The 18,754-nt window shown below is 43.3% G+C and overlaps 1 protein-coding gene across 4 annotated transcripts in view; it reads right to left on the minus strand.

Moving 5' to 3' along the window:
- zfhx3b (zinc finger homeobox 3b) overlaps positions 1 to 18,754 on the minus strand; it is a 150,432-nt gene that overhangs the window by 82,950 nt on the left and 48,728 nt on the right. For 3 of the 4 annotated variants that reach the window (XM_082161297.1, XM_082161294.1, XM_082161295.1), the window contains exons 2-3: positions 9,270 to 12,354; positions 6,094 to 6,590 (exon numbers count right to left, since the gene is read on the minus strand). In XM_082161297.1, coding sequence (XP_082017423.1) covers positions 6,094 to 6,590; positions 9,270 to 12,339 — 3,567 coding nt within the window. In that variant the 5' untranslated portion in view covers positions 12,340 to 12,354. Of the gene's footprint in view, positions 1 to 6,093; positions 6,591 to 9,269; positions 12,355 to 12,443; positions 13,659 to 18,754 lie in introns of those variants that run through there. The other variant, XM_082161296.1, reaches the window with a different exon arrangement.

Raw genomic sequence — 18,754 nt, forward strand, 5'->3', positions numbered from 1 at the left:
TTGTTTTGTGCACAATAGGTTTTTGCCTTGTTTATTAGATTTAAGGGAGACAAAGAGTCGAGAAAGATGTGCAAGAGGAAAGAGCGAGACACATGCAGGCGGTTGAAGTGCAGACGGAGTTAGTCTCAAATATAAGGCGAAGGAGGGAATAAATCACAACAACAACAAAGACGTGAAAAGATGTGTTTTTAGCTTCTAAGGTGTTCTGGGTGGTTTCTTAACGCTATTGTTCGCCAGAAAAAAACTAATTCTGATTGTTTAGAAAAGTATAGGATACCTCTACTCAAGTTGTCTGTGGCTAAAACGTTGCAGGAGTAGTTACATGGCAAAGTTTCAAATACTTAGGGTTTGTTTAAAATTCTGCCTATGTCTACAAAAACCTTACAAACTACCACAATCTTGCGTCTTCCAACTGTGGTGTAACATACTCTCTGATCAATGTGCACCCCCCTGTCCCTCATCAGACTCCAATCCCCTGTTTGTGCTGATCAGGCAGCAGATAATAGGATCAACAGCTTCCTTCAGCAGTGGCAGAAGCATTGCTTAGTTGCTCTTGTCTGGCTGCCTAAAGAGAGAGAGGCGGGGGTGGGGGCCAGAAATCAAAACAAACAGCTATTACAACACAACAATATCAGCTTCTCGGCCTCTCTACAAAGAGATACGCTCTCTCTCGCAATCCGTATAAATACCCATGTCCCTCTCTCACAACTTTTGTAATATAGGACAACGTATGCAAACTGTGTATGGCCTACCATGTGTATCTGTTTGGCTGCTGGTCCCTCCATTGAATGCATGCACGAACACACACACACACGCTTATAGGTGCAGATGCATGCATAATCATCAGCTGCAGCTGTGCAACGGGTCAGCGCCTGGCTTTTCTGAGGTGGGGGCTGAAGGAGTTGTGAAATTCCTGCAGACTTCCAGACACAGCTTTAAGCCTGCCCACTACTCCACAAACCAATGTCACACAGCATAACGCTCCTCCCACGCTAACGGACAGCTCTCTCAGTAAAACTCGACTCCTCTTCTGGAGAAAAGCCCTCCGCCTTTTGTCTTAAAGGGAGCTTAGCCTCTGTTTGACTTCTGTGAGACAGAGTTCAGCACCCTATGGGCAACCTTGTACTGACATGGATCTACATCATTGAGATCTTATGACAGACATAAATATGATATATACAAATTTAAAAGAGTCTCCTAATTATAAACCTGGGCTTATATACGTGATAAGGACTGACTGGAGGGAGTCCGAATGTCTCAGTAGAAGCTCTGTGGATATGGAATGGGCGCTTTATTAGCGCGGTACTACCGGTAAATCAAAGCTCAGCCCTTCCTGGAACAGCAGCAAACCTTTTTTCCCCACTGAGCACTATTACTGAACAATCACAGGCCAGCCATGATAATTAGCAGAGTATCTCCATCTAAACGAGCGCCTCTCTCTCTCTCTATCGCTCTCAGACCTGCCCCCCCCCCCATCATCTTTCACTCCGTCTCATCTCTAACTGATGTCTGGAGGGACTTATGGAGTTTGGGTGTGGCGCTCTCTCTGGCATAGAGGTTAAGCTTCACTGTCCACAGATGAAAGATATAACCACGGGCCGTACCAATAGTGGTAAAATGCTCCCTTGCGACTTTAACTCGAAATTACTCTGCACTTTTATTTGATAATAAAAAACAAACACAATCTTGCTGGAGCCAGGGCATTCTCAGTCTATTTGTTTTTGATGATTGGAGTAAGTTACTCTGATGAGGATAAGTCATGATAGAAATAATAATTATTAATGGAGATGGTAAGTCGTATTGATCAGGATTCAGTTTTAAAGGGTAGAACAATATCTGAGAAGCAGATTAATACCTTTCGGTACAGCTACTACGGTTAATCCCCCTTCTACGCATTAGTTTTACTTTACTGTGTTTCTTCTTTGTTTTCTCCAGAGCGTAGACATTTTCCTTCCTCACGCCCCAGCTGATCCGGTTGCATTGCACTGAAGGGAAAAATAAGTAGAGAGAGTCCAAAATCCAGACGTTTTGTACTGAATCCTGGGCCGTGCTTGGAGTGCAGTCAAAGCGCTGTTAGCATAGCTGAGGCACATCAACATGTGCTACAGGGTTCTGTTAAGTAGGAGTTTTGCGCTATAGTGAACAGATGACAGAATGTGTGAGCATGCATGCGTGTGTGTGTATATCTGTGCATGTACAGGGAGTGTGTAAATGTGTGCAGCACACAGTTTGTATAGTTTGTGTGTTTAATGGAGCAAGACCAGCACACTGGTGCTGGTGGTGCGGGGGTGAATGTTATGAGGCCTTTCTTGGGTAAAGATTCCCCATGTGATAGTGACGGCACTTTCTTCCTCTCTTTCCACGGCCAAGCGGCATCTGGAGTGGATTTTGTGCGAGCAGACACCGAAGAACATGATTACATTCAGTTAACTGTGCTCTAAACTGATTATGCATGTGCCAAGCTAATGGACTACATTTGCAAGAGGAAAAATAACATCCAATCAATCTCAATTACCCCAGATTGTACCGGCCCCTGAGACAAGGAAGGTAGCCAGCCTGAAGCTCCTCCTCTTTGCTTGATAGGCCTGCCTGGAAGACCTGCCTCTCTCCATCCTGTCTGGAGCGGAGAACCAAGTCTCCAACTCAAGACTGACATGAGTGCAGCCCAGCACCAGAGACATGCTTGCTCAGCATGAACAAGATCTCAAATATCGAGTGAATGTGTCCTCTACACTACAGGCTAGTGGTGTACATACTTGTGTATATAAAAGTGGTGCTAGAGAAAATTGAAGGACGAGACATGAGTAATCATGGAGTATATGTACCCTTAAAATCATCATGAAAAGGCATTCACAACTTTTACTTCTGTAACGATGTACTGTAATTCTAAGTGAAATGGCACATCAAATGAGAACAAAATGTAACTGTCAGGGATGAAAAGTGTCTTTATGACAGGTGGTTGGAGGAGTGGGTCTGAAAAATATGAGGGATCGGTAATGTTAGCCAAAAAGGAAAAGTCGCTTCAGAGGCAGAGTAAGTTATTACATTTTGATGAAAGATTATGAAGACATTTTTTTTATTGGAATAATGTGCACAGATCAAATGTGCACAATGAAATCTGGAATGTGTACTGAGAAAGCAATTAGGGTCTCTTGATTTCAAATTCACTTTAATATACATAAATTAACTATGTGTGGCAACTATCCCTGATTTTGCAAATTGCAAGTTCCACCAACAATTAAGAACTTGAGAAGCCTAAGCTTTGTGATGACCTGGGTATTGTTGTATGGCCCATCTGCAAATTCTTATGGGTGACCATCATGACATCATTCTCACCACTACAAAGCAGCCAGCGAGCGGGAACTTGGAGGGAACAGTGGAAGGTAAAAGTTCATCTGAGATGAGTGCAAGACTGACTGATGGGTGTGTCTGAAACCAGAGTGGAACTCAGACCAGTACCACAGACACCAAAGTCGGGAAGCATCACCCCTGCTGTGCAGTGGTCCATGCGGTTAAGACAATTCTCCCAAGCCTTCCAAAGGCTTTCGGAACATTCCAATCCATGGGGTGGTGGGGGAAGGTGTATTTTTAGAAAGCCCTAATATGTGCCGCATACCACAGACTCTCAAATTATCCCATCCAGCTTAGCCTTCAGTTTAAACCTTCCTTTTTAATTCCAGTAATTACAGGCTCCAATTTACGGAGCTGTGCACACAAAGGGCCTGTTTAATGCAAACCAGTTTGATTTGGGCAAAGTGTCCCAAGGATCTACCACATCTTAGGGCCTGTTTATGCTGACTTGATAATTTATTTTCTCCCAGCTGGAGGTCTAAAATTTTTGCATTTTGTATCATATTTCTTTGTGTGTGTGTGTGCGGGGGGAGGGTAACTACTTGTACAGTCAGCGTAGCTGAGCTAGCAAATTATACTGTTGATGTCAGGCAGTCAGTATGTCTATCAGGGCTATAAATTCACTGCAAAGTGAAGCTTGTGTCATTCTGGGGTTAGAAACCAATGCTACAGCAAGACCTCAGCAGCAACATGTGCTTATCGTCCTCTAATCACATTTGTATGTCATGAAATACAGCTATAACTCAAACTGTGAATGTCTTAGTTTGCGGGTAGGCCTGTCGCCACTGACGGAAGCTGCTTGCTTACAAGGCTGATGCTGTTGTCAGTCAACTCGGTTCTCTCTTCCTCTGTTCGGATAAGTGGGGCTTTTAGGGCTGAGGAACCATTTTAAGCAGCTTAAAGCTTACAAATTATCATGCTTGGATGTGTCGAACATTTCTAATCTGCCACAGAGTATTGAACATTTGCAGTTAGGTGGACTAGTCTCTTCTCCGCTAGCTCTCCATCTTTAAAGGGAGCACCGGCAGTGGAAGGAATATTATGGTGCTTCTAAAGCTTTTTGGTGCTAACAGTAGACTTAATTATGCTACGAATGAGGTGAATTTTGGAATTCCCCAGAAAAACAGCTCCATACATCACAATGAATTGCAGTCAGTGGCTAGATAAGATATTTGTCTACTATTGCTTACCATTGATGCTAAAACTCAACCTGGTTCCCTTGGTCTCAAATCCTGCCAGGAGCTATATGAGGCCCCTGACTACAGCAATGCCTCCACAGGTCAGCCAAGCACGTCAGGAGTCTTGTGTTGCATATTTGAATCATTGTGGTATTTGTAAATATGCTCAATGCTTGTCCCAGCTTGAGTATGGCAGACAATCTCAGCTCTGGCTTGTCTGCTCTCATCTCCAGATGCAGAGGAAGCTGGTTTTTGGCCTTCCCCTAATTACCATTACAAACTAGTTTGTCAGGGAAACAGCTGACCAAGAGTCCCTCAGCCCAGGGCAAATCTTGACAATGCTAGAATATCTCTGGCTGTAAAAGGTTTACAAACAGGAAACTTGCAATGAAGTCAATGGTAAACTGGACCTACTCTAGGTATTTTATATAAAAATATCATAACATAGCTCTGCCTCTGAAATCACTTTTCTTTTCAGCTGTCTTCACTAAGGTGGTGTCGGCTTAGCTAATTGTTTTAGGCTACGTTTGGTTAATAGGCAACTATGTCCCACCCTACATTTTCTTTTCTTTTTGAATATTCTGATTTACTCAGAATTATGTCAAAGTAGGTTGCAACTACTGTACATTTTTTATATTTTTGTTCACTGTCCAAAGGTATAACACTTGAAAAAAGGAGAGTAAATAAAGGTCAAGTAAGTTTGGCCAGTGACATGCTGCTGGTGGAACGTGATTCAGTATCCAATTGAGCATGTGAGAGCAAGAGATAGAAAGAAAGGAAGAATTAAGGAGAGAAGTCCCTGTGTGCAGTCGTGCCAGTCTAGGTTAAACACAGCCTGAGCTGGGCTCCTAGACACACAGGATAGGTGCCTAAATGGAATCAGGCCTGTTAGATTTATGGCCATTTGTTCAGAGAGTGTTCATCCATGGGCTATTATGGAATGATTAGTGTAGAAGGTGAAGCTCCAAGTCCAGCGAAAATCAATACGGCTGTCGAGAGCGATTCTGCCCTTCCCACTCCGAACGGTATTAGCACCAAACCTCTGTCTCTTCACACTTCTTCATCCTCTCTTCCAGCAATTTCATCAGCTGCCCTTCTCCCCACCCTACCGACCTGCCATGTTCCTCCCTCCCTCTAAGTGCCCCTGTTCTCCCCTCTTCATTGCATGCGCATTAGGCCTTAATATACTGCACTGGGCCATCACTCATAGTCGACGGTAGAGACGGAGAGTGCTGGTCGATTCAGTCGTACAGTAGACTAGAGGTGTTTAAAACCTGTGGATAGTGTAACATTGTGTCCTAACCAGAAAGATGCTACCCTCTTCCATGTTGATCAGAGTTTCTGTCCTAACCTCCCAAAACAAGCTATGAGGCATTTTGATGTTGTGTTGTACTGGGTAGCTCCACCCACAGTGAAATCTTATTGGAACCAATTTTTTTTTTTTTTTTTTTTGTTGTGAGATTGCAGTTTTGATCAGCATTTTTGCTTTCAGTATAGACAGAAAAATGACTCGAAACTTGTAAGTATGGTGCTTGGTTAGTATAGGACTACCAGAGTCACTCACCTTGTACAGTTTGAGACTGGCCTCATGGCGGGAGTTGACCGTGTGCATCCTCAGTTTTTCCAGGCTGTTGGTGTAGTAGTCGCAGGCATTACATTTGAGGTGCACAGGGTTGCCAATGGCCACGCACTTGAGGCGCCACTCATTGCCCTTGCCACCCTCTTTGATGTGTGCCACCAGCTGGTACTTCTGTACATGCTTGTCAGTCTTGCAGTGCAGCTGGAAGTTGGCCTTGAGCTGCGTGGTGTAGTGGCACAGCTTGCACTGGTGTGAGTCGCCCACCACCGCTCTCCACTCCTCCTCTGGCAGTGAGCGCTCGGCGCTCATGTGCAGGCCCAGTATCTCCAGGTTGTCGGTAGTGAAGCGGTTGCACACAGCACATTGGAAGAGTTTGAGGGAGGGGTCGCTGGTCTGGGATAGGCTTTCACCCAAAGTCATCAGTTCCTCTGAGACCAGCTGTCCTCCACCCAGGCGTACATCCATGGCAATGTCCCCTCCAACTGAAAGTAGAAGATACAAAAAGCGATCAATGAACAGTCAAAAGGTAACAGTGAGGGTTGGGCATTTACTCTGTGTTGATTTTCTCCACTCATTTAAACTTCCTCAAGAAACAGGGAAAAGGTGCATAGCGTAGCCTTTTAACAAAGAGTCATGTTTGTCTTTCCTGTCAAAGTGGATTTTCTTTCTAGGATAATGTGCATGTGTGTATTTATTTACATAATTTTGTTAAATCAAGATTATCCTTTACTATGAGCTCAGAGAAAGAGTAAGAAAAGAGAGAGTGGAGGTGTGGATTTACACAGTCCTGCACTTTCATATCCCTGCCATTAAATCAACTCCAGAGGCTGTGAGGAGAGGCTCAAAAAATAAAGTTATTCAATCATTACTGGCGATCTAAAGAGTTCCCAGTACACATTACTGTAAATCAACTACAGGCCTTTTTTCCGAAAAATAATAATATAAAAATTAGATCGTCATTGTTGAACTGGTTCTTTCACCTCTGATTGGAAATCAATGCAAACACCCTCCTGCTCGGAGCGTCTGCAAATTTATGAATTCATGTATTTTTAAGGAATGAAAAGAAGGTGTAGGAGCCAAAGAAATTAGATATTCAAAAACAGAAGCACAAGGCATCTAAGAACAGCTTGGGGAAGAGGCTAGAGGCTGAGATTTGGAGACAAGAGATGCATAGAAGCTGTTTCCTCAGTTCGCTGATCTTCAATCTGTCACTGCCCAGACTGAGCGCACCCGCTGAACCAGTATGGCTTTACACTAAATGAATTCCAGCAGCTCCTTTTATTTATTGGGGCAGCATGCAGCCTGCTCATTTCACCATTACCTTCAGCTTTTAATGCAGGGACAGAGAGACCTCTGACAATGAAAGCCATTTTAATTTCTTTCCATAAACCTCTCATGTAAACACCTGTAAATCTGTAGGTTATGTTCAGAATTCATAATCTCTTAAACATGTCTTGTAATGAACTTGTAATATTTAGAATATTTTGCTTGTGTCAATCAATATCAATGTTTGAGTAGAGAGGGAAAATGTTAAGGAGAACACTGTTACCGTTAATCTAAAAGTCCAGAGATGTAATTTGTCACTTCTATGCACACATCTAAATATTTTAAATAAATGAAAGTGCACTGAACATTCCAGATTGTTTATGAAATGAACATTTTATAATGTTTTGTAATTTCTTATGCCCTGTCATTTCTTCCCTGTGAAATGTTAATTGAACATTCCCTCACTGGAAAACCAAACAAATGGCTAGCAGAGGGAGAAAAAAAAAAAATATATATATATATATATTAGTCATGGCAATCGATTCCTGTTTGTGTCTTTGAACTGGCAACAGTTTGAAACAAGTCTGTGCAAATTTTGGGCTTGTAGCTGGAATGCCAAATTCTCCACTATGCTGCTGAATTACCCTCACTAGGCCCTTTTATCCCCCCCCCCCCCCCCTTTTTTTTTTACTATGGTACAGTATGTAGCTGCAATTACAAAAGCAATTAGCTGCATGTATAATACTATACATGCAGTGGTAGCTGTATAGTATTAACATGAAAACCGTGATGTTTAGTAGGAGCCTAGAGGACAGGACCATAAGGAACACTCCCTCGGCCCCAGTCTACTCCGTCACACTATCTTTCACGAGAAACACAGGGGCAGCAAAAGGGGGAATTTCCCAGCGAAAGTGACCCAGATAGAATGACACAGAGGATGCGAAAAATAAACTGAAGCTTGAGTGTTAAGAATATGCGTGTGCCTGTCTTTCCCACTTGCTCACTCACTGTTTTTCTCTGTGTGCCTGTGTCTGTTGTGGAAGCTGAAATCAGCAAGGCTAGGATACACTAACTTGAATACATTAAAACCGCATTCTCTCTCTGCTTCCAATGCACCAGATATGTTTATTATTATTATTTTATAATTTTTTTAATGTGTCAGCCTTTACACAAACACAGTTTTTCTTGTCTCGGATATTAGACTTAGCATGATGTCTGTGTCATGCCTTTATCTCAAGAAAGCTACATTGTACTGAAAATGCTGTGATTGACTTTTTCATTATGCTTTACAAGAAGTTAAATATTTCACCTCAGTGACGTTACTCATGTTAGTTAAAGATGGAAGAGTGAACCATTCATAAAGCATAATGACTTCTTTCCCACCACATACAATTCATTTTCTACACTATTGGCTGAGTGGCCCCTATCTATCTGCATACTGACACTTGCTGTCCTTCAAATACAAAGCAGCCTTATTTGTGCCTCTTCTTTATTTTTTACTCTTAGCTTCCCTCACACACCTTTTTAACAGTTGTTTCAGAGAGTGAGTGCATGTTAAACAAGGAAGGTGTGCCTGAAGGCAACAGGCAAAGACAGAGAGCTGTCAGCTTGGGGAAATAAAGTGTTTGTAGCTGTGTGTTAGTAGAGGTGGAGATAAAAATGTAGCAAGAGTGAGTTTACAAATTCTACATGCGGGAATGAAATAGAAATATAACCGAAAAAGGAAATGTCGCCCAAATAAGATACATTTTTAATAGTTTCAATTGTAACCAAGTACACAGGAAAGGCTCTTATTTGTGTGCAAAAAATTACAGATAAATAGTTAAAAACAGAGACAGTGATCCCATTGAACCCACATGAACTGCAATGTGTTAATTGTAACTCTTTAAACTCACCTAGTGCTGGGGCCAGAGCTGCCATGTTGGGGTCCAGATGAAAACCGCCGAGCAAGTACTGGGCATCAGCTCCAGAGGGCTCCATCTTAAGGCCTGGTGGCAGGCTCATGTTTTGGGTCAAGTAGTATTGGTACAGCTCAGCCTCGGAGGGTGAAGGCATGGCCCCTAGACCAAGCCGGCCATGCTGCATTTGGGTCATGTTCTGCTGAAGCAGCATCATGTTGTGCATGTGTTTCTCACTTGTCATGTGGATGCGCAGGTTACGTGCTACATTTGTCTCATAGTCACACACTTCACACCGCCAGGTGGGCTTGCTTTTTGGCTTGGTAGGTGAAGGGGCACCACAGGGCCCTGCCATGTGGGTGGAGGACTGGGCTGGATGATGGTGGTGACTAGGATGATGGCTGCTGGCCTGGGTAGCAGAAGACACAGGTACCACCCCACCTGGCGCATGCCCATACACCTGTTCACCAGCGGTTGGAATAGTTCCTCCATTTTGTAACGTCTGCATGTTGTTAAGATGCTTGTCAGACTGCATATGGATGCTTAGGTTGCCTTTGGTGGTAGTGGAATAGTTGCAAACCTCACAGCGGAAGGGCTTGTAGCCACAAGTGTAGCTCTCCCCACGGGCAAGGCGGGGGTGACTTTGCCCACTGCTGCAGTACATACAAGAGCCTCCAGAGTCAGGGTGTTTCTCCTTCATGTGGGCCTCCAAGGTTTGCTGGTATTTGTAGTGCCAGTTGCACTTTGGACACTTCAGTGTCTTGCACGAATTCCGCGAGTGCATCATGGTCATATGGCCACCCAATGAGCGAGAGGACCCTAGGACAGTATCACACTTTGGGCACTCCACCCCACTCCCTCCACTGCCCCCAGCCCCATGGTTCTGGGTGCATTCACTCAGTCCTGACATATCACAAGCAGCTGTGTGATGGAGGTGTATGTGGGCATTGGGCGAAGGGTGTGGGTGGTGATGGTGGTGAAGGTGGTGGTGGTGGTGGAGGAGGGCACCGTTGTCCTCATCTCCCTCTGCTGAGCATTCATTTGGTTCAGGAGCTGTGGCACTATCTCGATTGGCACTTTCCTCAGCAGCAGCATTGGAGGCTAAAGGGGAGGACGTGCTTGCAGTGGAGCATGCAGCCCCATCCTCCTCACCCCCTCTGCTGGCGACTGCCGCCATTGCCGGGGGGACTGTAGACCCCTGGCAGTTAAAGCTCAGAGGGAGTTCTGAGGTCCTCCCTCCACCGTCTGCAGCCATCCCATCCTCTGACCCTCTGATAGAAGAGGATGACATGGAAGCAGAGGCTTTGCTGCTAAGTGCAGGGCTGGCTGCAGAGAGACAAGCAGAAGGCTGGAGAGCGCTACTAGGCATTAATAAAGGAGATTTGGAAATGCTTTGGTTTGAGACAGCCGGTTCCCCCACAAATCCGCCACCGCTGCTGCTACTTCCACTACAGGCCACCACAGTGCCTTCATCCTCTATCTCTTCATCTTCTTCTTCTAAAAGAAGCTCATCCTCTTCCTCTGAGGCCATCTCCTCACTGTGAAGGAGAGCCTTTCTTTCACAGGTTTCTGCATCCCCATCCTCCCTTCTATGAGTCCCCTCTTTCCCCACAGACCCCTCTGTTCTCCTACCCTGTGGCTTGGACAGAGTGTTGGAGTCTTTGGCTGGGCCTTGGGTTGACGTAAGGGAAGATGGTTTGGGGCTGCCAAGGCCCCCCAATGTGAGGAGGGCTTGTTGCTGGAGACCCGAGTCAGAGTCTTTGTTGAGGAGGCTCTCACCTCCTTCACTACTGCTGCCCCCTTCTAAATGAACCCCACTGAACGTGCCATAGAAGCTCTGGCCTGAATTTATGGGTACCAGGGTAGGCGGTGAAGGAGAGTTCTTATTTTTTGGTTCTAGGAAGCTAACGAGTGGCTCTTTGTCTTTCCCGATGCCCTGTATAATGGCTGATGCATGCTTGTCGCCTAAAAGCCTGCGCTCATCCTCACACAGGGTCATGCGATGGTCATGGACCGCATGAGTGACAAAGGAGCGTGCGTAGCCAAAAGACAACTTGCAGAGGAAACACATGAGGATGGGCTTGCCTTTGCCATAAAGGGCCAGGCCGTCAAATTTGGAGAAATCCACGTTGTTGGGAACATCTTTGGATACACAGGACTTCTTGGCAGACCCATCGCTGTTCAGGTAATCTTTGTTGCTTTTGTGCCGCACATCAAAGACGCGGAAACTGTGCAGGACAGGACTGAGGCCTGCCAGGGTTGAGGTATTGGGGAAACCTTGGTCTGAGGAGCCGAACCATTTTCCGAAAGACGAGGCTATATGGAACGTGTTGATGATCTGAGGGTACACTGAAGAAGAGGTCCCAGCCGCCTCCCCTGTCTTTCCCCCACTGGGGAGAGAGTTTGAGGGGAGCAGGCCTGGTTCCATGCTCCCATCGCTTTGGATCAGCTGGCTGAGACTTTCCACAATGTAGGCAGAGCCATCAGGCTGGTATACTATCTCTCCAGCCAGGTTTTCCACATCACTACTTTCCTCTTCCTCCTCTTCCTCTCCTTCTTCGCTCCCACTCTCTGTGGCACCCCTCCGATGGGAGGGCTGTTGCCGCATGAGCATGGGCATACCCCCTCCACTTGGCACCATAGGTACACCAGGGAAGGGCTGCAGACTAGGAAAACAGCTGTCTATCTCCATTTCATCCAAGTCTTCCAAATCTTCGTCCTCCTCTCCACAGCTCACTCCCTCCTGTTCCTCCTCTAACCCCTCTCTTTTGGGGTGCAGCCGTCTGGTAGTGGAGTTATCACTGGGAGCCTGTTTTTGCCTCTGCTGCTCTCTCACAGCCTCGCAGGGTGTACTGGGATTACGTAGCTGGGCTGAGTGGGATGCAGAGAGAGACAGGGGCTCCAAGGACGGGGGCTGGTTGAATGGTGGGACCTGTGCGTTAGGGTGATCGTTCCAGGGTTGTGGATGGTGCTGCTGCTGGGAGGTGGCAGAGGAGCCAAGTCCATCGTCTGTCCCAGAAACCACGGGAGACTCACAGCTTTCCATGCTGAAGCCTACATGAGGCATTCATCGCATCCAGGCCTGATGAGAAAAGAGAAAAAGAGACAGGATTAACACACTGCTTGAAACATAAAATGTCTCAGAAAGTAAAAAAAGTACATAATAGACACCTTTAATATTTTCCTTTCATTGTTTCTATTCAAGCTAATTTTCAGTCCTGCGATGCTGAACATTTAAAGAGCCATAAGAAGCATCTTGATAAATGGTGAAGCAATGTACATATATAGAGTGATAGAGAGCGGGGAGCAGTATAGTAGATTAGATGAGAAACAAAAGTGTGAGATATAATGGTGGAAAATGACAGAGTGCTCATTAGGTTAGATTAGGTACTTAAACAATATCTCAGACAAGCACTAATAAGGCAGCTCAAATGCTTTATCCTGTCATATCAGCCAGTTACCATCTTTTATCTAGACCTTACACACAACACCCAGAGTCTGCTATGTTCTAAATCCTGCATACATTTTTTTCTTCTTTTTTTTTAATTAACGTTGGGTCTGAGAAACACAGTAACAGAATAACTTAATGGATAAAAAAGCCCCATTGTGCTGCTAATTAGACACAGTGAAACCCGCCATCAGCACATGATCCATCTCACACCCACAGAAAGAACTGAAGGTTACAAAAATATATTAGCCACGCTGTTTTAGGACCTCCATTATAGAGAGATCCCACACACAGAACACACTGCATGAATAGAACATGGGAATAAGATGCATTTAGTTGATGTGTATAGGATTTTTACAGCAAGACATGCACAACATACACAAAAAGATTGGTTTATATTATTTTTAAAGCCTTAAATTTAACAGCAATGTTGGTACTCCAAATGCAGTATATAAATCTAGTATCCAATAACTTCCACACTTAGCCTGGATTCAAACACTCCTCTGCCTCTGAAAAAATAAATGGGAGCTGAACTTTCTGAGGGTAGTGCTGCCCCGAGCAAGGAAAGAGCCATGAGCACGCCACAATTTCAAGCAGGCGATAAAGGAGATAAAATGATAGTGAGAGATACTGCTGAGCTAATAATTTTAATAAAGGGATGCAGGCAGCATTGATTAAAGGGGGCAACCGGACTGAAACCAATAACTCTGGCCTGCCCTTTCACCCTCCATTGCTGAATATTACATGAGCAAAGTTTCCCGGCAGCACGCTAACCACCGTGTCTTGCCTGATTAGCACATTCACTGCCTGTACTTGATTTATTTACTTATTTACTTAGGGATGCAAATTTCAGAAGTGATCAGACACTGTCTGTGGCCCCACCCCCACCTAATGTATTAACATGAGAGCGTTTGGCTGGTGAGATTGATAATGTTTGATTCCCTCTTCATGAATGTCTGATGAAAATTCGACACCCCTCAACTCCAACACACAGAGTCACCCACCCCTCCCCCACCCATCCAAATCACAATGTGTGCATGCACAGCCTGCAAACAATGCCCATATATATGTAAGTTAATTATGGTGGTTTAATTCCATATCATTTTAACAATAATGAAACATGAAACAGAACAATAATGTGTATTTCGTCTAATTAAACAAACACCCAATATAAATAATGAGGTTGTTATTGACTAAAACATAAAGATTAAATACTCTGAGAGTTGTAAATGGTTAATGCCAAGTTAAAGTGCTTCTCCATCATTCCAGTACAAAAGAATTAAGTCAATCAACAACAATAAGCTTAAATCCTAGAAGGAGTCCTCAAATAAACTCAATGCTGCTGCAGCATTATGGGATTGTATATAATAGATGGAGCAGAGAACTACTTAAACTGTTAAACATAAACAGTTTAAAGATTATGACTCACAAATGGTCATTCCTGAAAATCTGCTATGATACGCTTTTCATTTAACGCAAATGAGATGGCTTCCTTTAAAGAATTGAACAGTGCTAGAGAGTGGCGGCCCAAGCCGTCTGGGCGCGTCTGCTGCTTACTGAAAACAGGATTGCCCTTTAAAATGGAGATGGTCTAATTCAATAACCCACAGTGGTTACTGATGTGCAATAGGATTGTCTGGAGTCTGCCAGTCGCAGATGGGCGGGCAGATATAATGTAGTTTGTCCGCTCAAGGTTTACTTCCGAAGCAACACCTGTTTGAAGAAGGGAATCTTTAATCTTACTGCACTAACGAAGGCTCATACAGACAAGCAGACGCATACTCAGTTAACAACAGGAAATGAGTATTAAGCTTTCTTCTCACCCTGTACATGAGCCTTTGGCTAAAATATGTAATGGCACAGCAGATAAGTCAAACACACCATAAATATATGTATAAAATCTTTTTTTCCTTGATATCCTATACATTCTGTCATGAAGGCATCATCTTTAACAGTCTGCTCTATTAAGGCATGGGGCAGGACTTTAAGGGTTTCTCAGAGGCACATAGAAACTCGTCTCAACTCAAATTAGGCAGAAAAGAAAACATTCCCTTTTAATCAGCCAAACAAAGTAGATAAGGTTTTTAACGATTAAAAAAAGCACAGTACATAAAGAAAGCTGTTAGAAGCTGGTCTGGTTGTCATTTAGAGGGGATAGAAATTGAGATAAGTTTTTATTTATGGGTCCTTTCATTTGGTGGGATTTACTGGCTAAGCAAGAAGGGAATTAAAGGCTAAGGAGCCGTCTGATTATACACACGCACAATCACCTGCCCAGGGGACAGGCCTCCAGAGGCCCAGTGCTCCCTCTCCTCTCCTGGGGAATTAACTCCTGCTCGGCCCCAGCTGAGAACGGCCATGGGCTGCGGCCTGACCCTCACGCCCCACATCCAGCACCCCTCAATACATAAATAACGTATCCTTCCAGAGAATATCAGTGGAAGAAAAAGGCTTCATCATCACCTCCCTGTGGTCTGCAGCAGGCCTTGCTTTTCTTTTCCCATTTCCCGCCAGATCTAGCCATCGCACAGGCTGGCCACAACAGGGTTAGGGCGCTTATTGAAAAATCAATGGCATAAATGCTAGGCAAGTTACAGGAAGATATGGGAAGGAAAGGTTCCTATTGATAAAGCAGGGAGGGCCCTCTGATTTTGCAAAAGGGGATGTATTCATTAAAGCTAGGTGAGAAAGCTTAATCTTTGAAGTATGGCCAATTGAATTGCAAATATATGTAGGAAACCGTTCACCCCACTACTGTATTGTCAATCTTAATGCTAAGTTCAGGTGTCAAGTACACTATTCTTCTTTAGTAAAGGCACTGTAATGTATTGTAACATTACAGAAATGTCAGTAAAAAAAAAGATATATCAGTGCTCTCAAAATATTGTGTCAATATGTGGATGACACGTGTAGTTGAATACATGTGCGCATAACTCATTATATATTTATATAAGGACAATGAGGTAGATTAAGTAGGTTCTGCAGCAGTGCTCTTTACTCCTATTTTTTTATAATGTAATATTCTCCTCCCATCATATGTCTCAGCCAATCAAAGCAAATAAATCAAAATCAAAGTAAATATAGTTATTCAATAAATAAATAATAAATATTATGAATACTATGTGTTTGTTGTTGATTTAAAGTGAATTACTGTATAATAAAGGATATAATAAATATAATAATAGTATAATATGATAATGCATCATATTTCTGGCCAAGAAAGCGGTAGAGGTTTAAAAACACTTATGCACCACAAATAATTAACCCTGCATTTATTGCTATATAAGCATTTATTTAAAAAAATTATGTCAATTCAATAAAAAAAAATATTGTCTCATTTGCTAAATGATTAATAGTGACATCAGTGATTGAATGCCATGACTCGTATAATTCAAAAGCACTTCTGCAGAAGTTCCACACTGGGTATTTTCAATCAGCATTTATTCAAATTCAGCTTTATTAGTGAGCAAAGGTAAACAGAGAGGACTGAAAAATTCCTCCACCTTCTTTTCCTTGTCCTGAACGTTTAATGTAGACACAGCGACACTTCAGAGGAGTTGCTGCGTCAGAAGGCAAAAAGTCACCTCAGGTCGATGGCACTCTGGCTGTAAACACAGCTTCCCGTAAAATCAATGATCTTTAGTTCAAGCTATCAGTCTGTGCAACAGAAATAGCAGTGGCTGTGATGAGACTGAGGCTGTGGAGAGAGGGAGGAAAAGCGATAGAGAGAGAAAGAGAGATCAGTACAGCTTGGCTGTCGGTAAGAGATGAGAGCACAGCTATTTGCTGCTACTGCGCACAGCTGTACTGCCAACACAGCGCTGAAAACGGAACTAAATGCCGGTTCCCAGCATGCATCTCTCCCAAAGCCACAGCCATTAGTGTGTCAGGCCGGAGTGCTCTACCTGCACGCTGGCACTGGTTAATAGATTATGTTGGTTGTGGAAATAGGAGGTGCTCCTCTGTGACTTAATGTAACAGTAAACATCTGCAAACTCATCTGTTACTAATTGGTATCTGGCCTGAACACAAACGAATTGATTCCGAGGTATCAATAGCGTTCTCTGTTCTAGGCGCTGAAACTGAATCTTGGTGATAATTTTCGCTCTCGGGTAACAGCATAAGATCTGTAAACGCAATCAATGTAGCAAAACAAAGGGAGCATAAAAAATGTTTTCCTGACAAGGCGTGTGATGCAACTTCAGGCTGCCTTTAGCGGCATTTATTCAGCCGATGAAATCTGGAGCGGTTTCAAAGGCAGCTGAAGGGGAATCCGTGCGCCGGCAAAGTGTCTCATCACTTTTGGTGAGTGCAAAAGAAACAGGCTCCTCGTGTAATTAGAAGTGGTTAATTAGCTGTGGGTTAATTACTCAGTTCGAAGGGGAAAGCTGGCAAAAAGAGCTGGTGGGGTGGTAGAGTGAGGGGAAAGTGGCGAACACGCAGCAGGAAGCTCCCAGTCTCCTGCCAATTAGCAGGCAGCATGGGGGGCTGGCGGAGAAATGGGGCCGGGAGTACAAATGAGCTTCACACCAGCCCACTCGCAGCCACTGAACTAATACCACACTCAACATATCCACATTCCCCTATTAAAAATGCATACTGTTGGAGATTCTCCGCTCACTGTTGTTTTTGGTAAGCGCTTCCATTTGCCCAACAGCCACTCGTTTCTTCATCGTATGCAAAGACTGTGTGTTTTTCGCTAGAAAATCTTGGATATCAAAATATCCAACGAATAAATACCCATATAAATATGAACCATATTCAATTAATAATAATAATTTGAATATGAATTAGGTGTTTATAAAACAGGAAAATGTCTTATTGTTTCGGACCCTGCATGCTGTCTTTCTCCCTCTCTCCTCTTAACAAATCTTACAGGAAAGTAATAGCACATTATTTGCCTCCACCTTCCCCAGTGGTTGGTTCAGATAAAGCTTTGTGTTTTGTAAGTGCATAAATTATCCCAGGGATAAAGGTATTGATGTATAATCAGAGATGGGTGATCATGTTCGTGCTGCAAAAAGCCCTCCATTCACCCCCAGGCACATTGAAGCGCACAGCATGCTCCACAACACAGGAGGGAGGAGTGGAGAGAGCCTAGTTACTTCTCAGAAAGAGAGAGTGAGAGATATAGAGAGAGAGAGAGCATTTGCCTGTTTACCTATCGTGAAGAATGTTGTCTTCATGTGCCTGCCTGTACACTTTGCATTTGTGAAAGAGATCAATTCGAACAAACAATTATTTACAGGATGTTTTCTCCTGACGCATACTGAAGACATGTTTAAGACATGCTCACTGTAAACGCAACAGAGGGATTTTTTTAAATAAAGAAAAACTAAAAAACTTCAAACTTGCATGTTCAAAGGGAGTTCAAGAGTTGGTCAGACAACATACAAAAAAATTTAAACATTTAAACACACATACATGTATTTATGATAATTTATTTGAATAATTTAATTTGCAATATATCACAAAAATACTTGCAAATTACATACAATTTTAAAATATATTACATATTATATTTATAAAATTATAATGTGTTTTTTTTTATAACTTTTTGTAAAAATTACTTTGGGGCAAATGTGTTATTTAATTATTTGCTAAACTATAATATTAAATAAAGCAAATAATATATATTTTTAATCATAACTTTGCTGTTGGTTAGGGTTAGGATATAGAAATGTAATACTATATTTAACCTTAGGATTAGTAAGAGATCAGTCATTTAAAAACCATGGAAGTCAAGGATAAGTCACCATTTAGATGGCAAGGTAAATGTGTGTGTGTGTGTGTGTGTGTGTGTGTGTGTGTGTGTGTGTGTGTGTGTGTGTGTGTGTGTGTGTGTGTGTCAAAGCCAGCCAGGCCCAAAGGCTTTCATTTTCATTAATTATCAAATCTCCTCTATTAATAGCTCAAGGAAGCGGCTCTCTCCTCTCTCGTGAGGGAGAGAGACAGAATGAGACAGACAGACAGATAGAGAAAACATAAACGTGAGTGTGGAAGGTTAGAAGAGAAATATGCAAACTACAGAGTT

This window comes from Leuciscus leuciscus (genome assembly GCF_965113295.1).
Source record: "Leuciscus leuciscus genome assembly, chromosome: 2".
In the NCBI taxonomy this organism is placed as follows: Eukaryota; Metazoa; Chordata; class Actinopteri; order Cypriniformes; family Leuciscidae; genus Leuciscus; species Leuciscus leuciscus.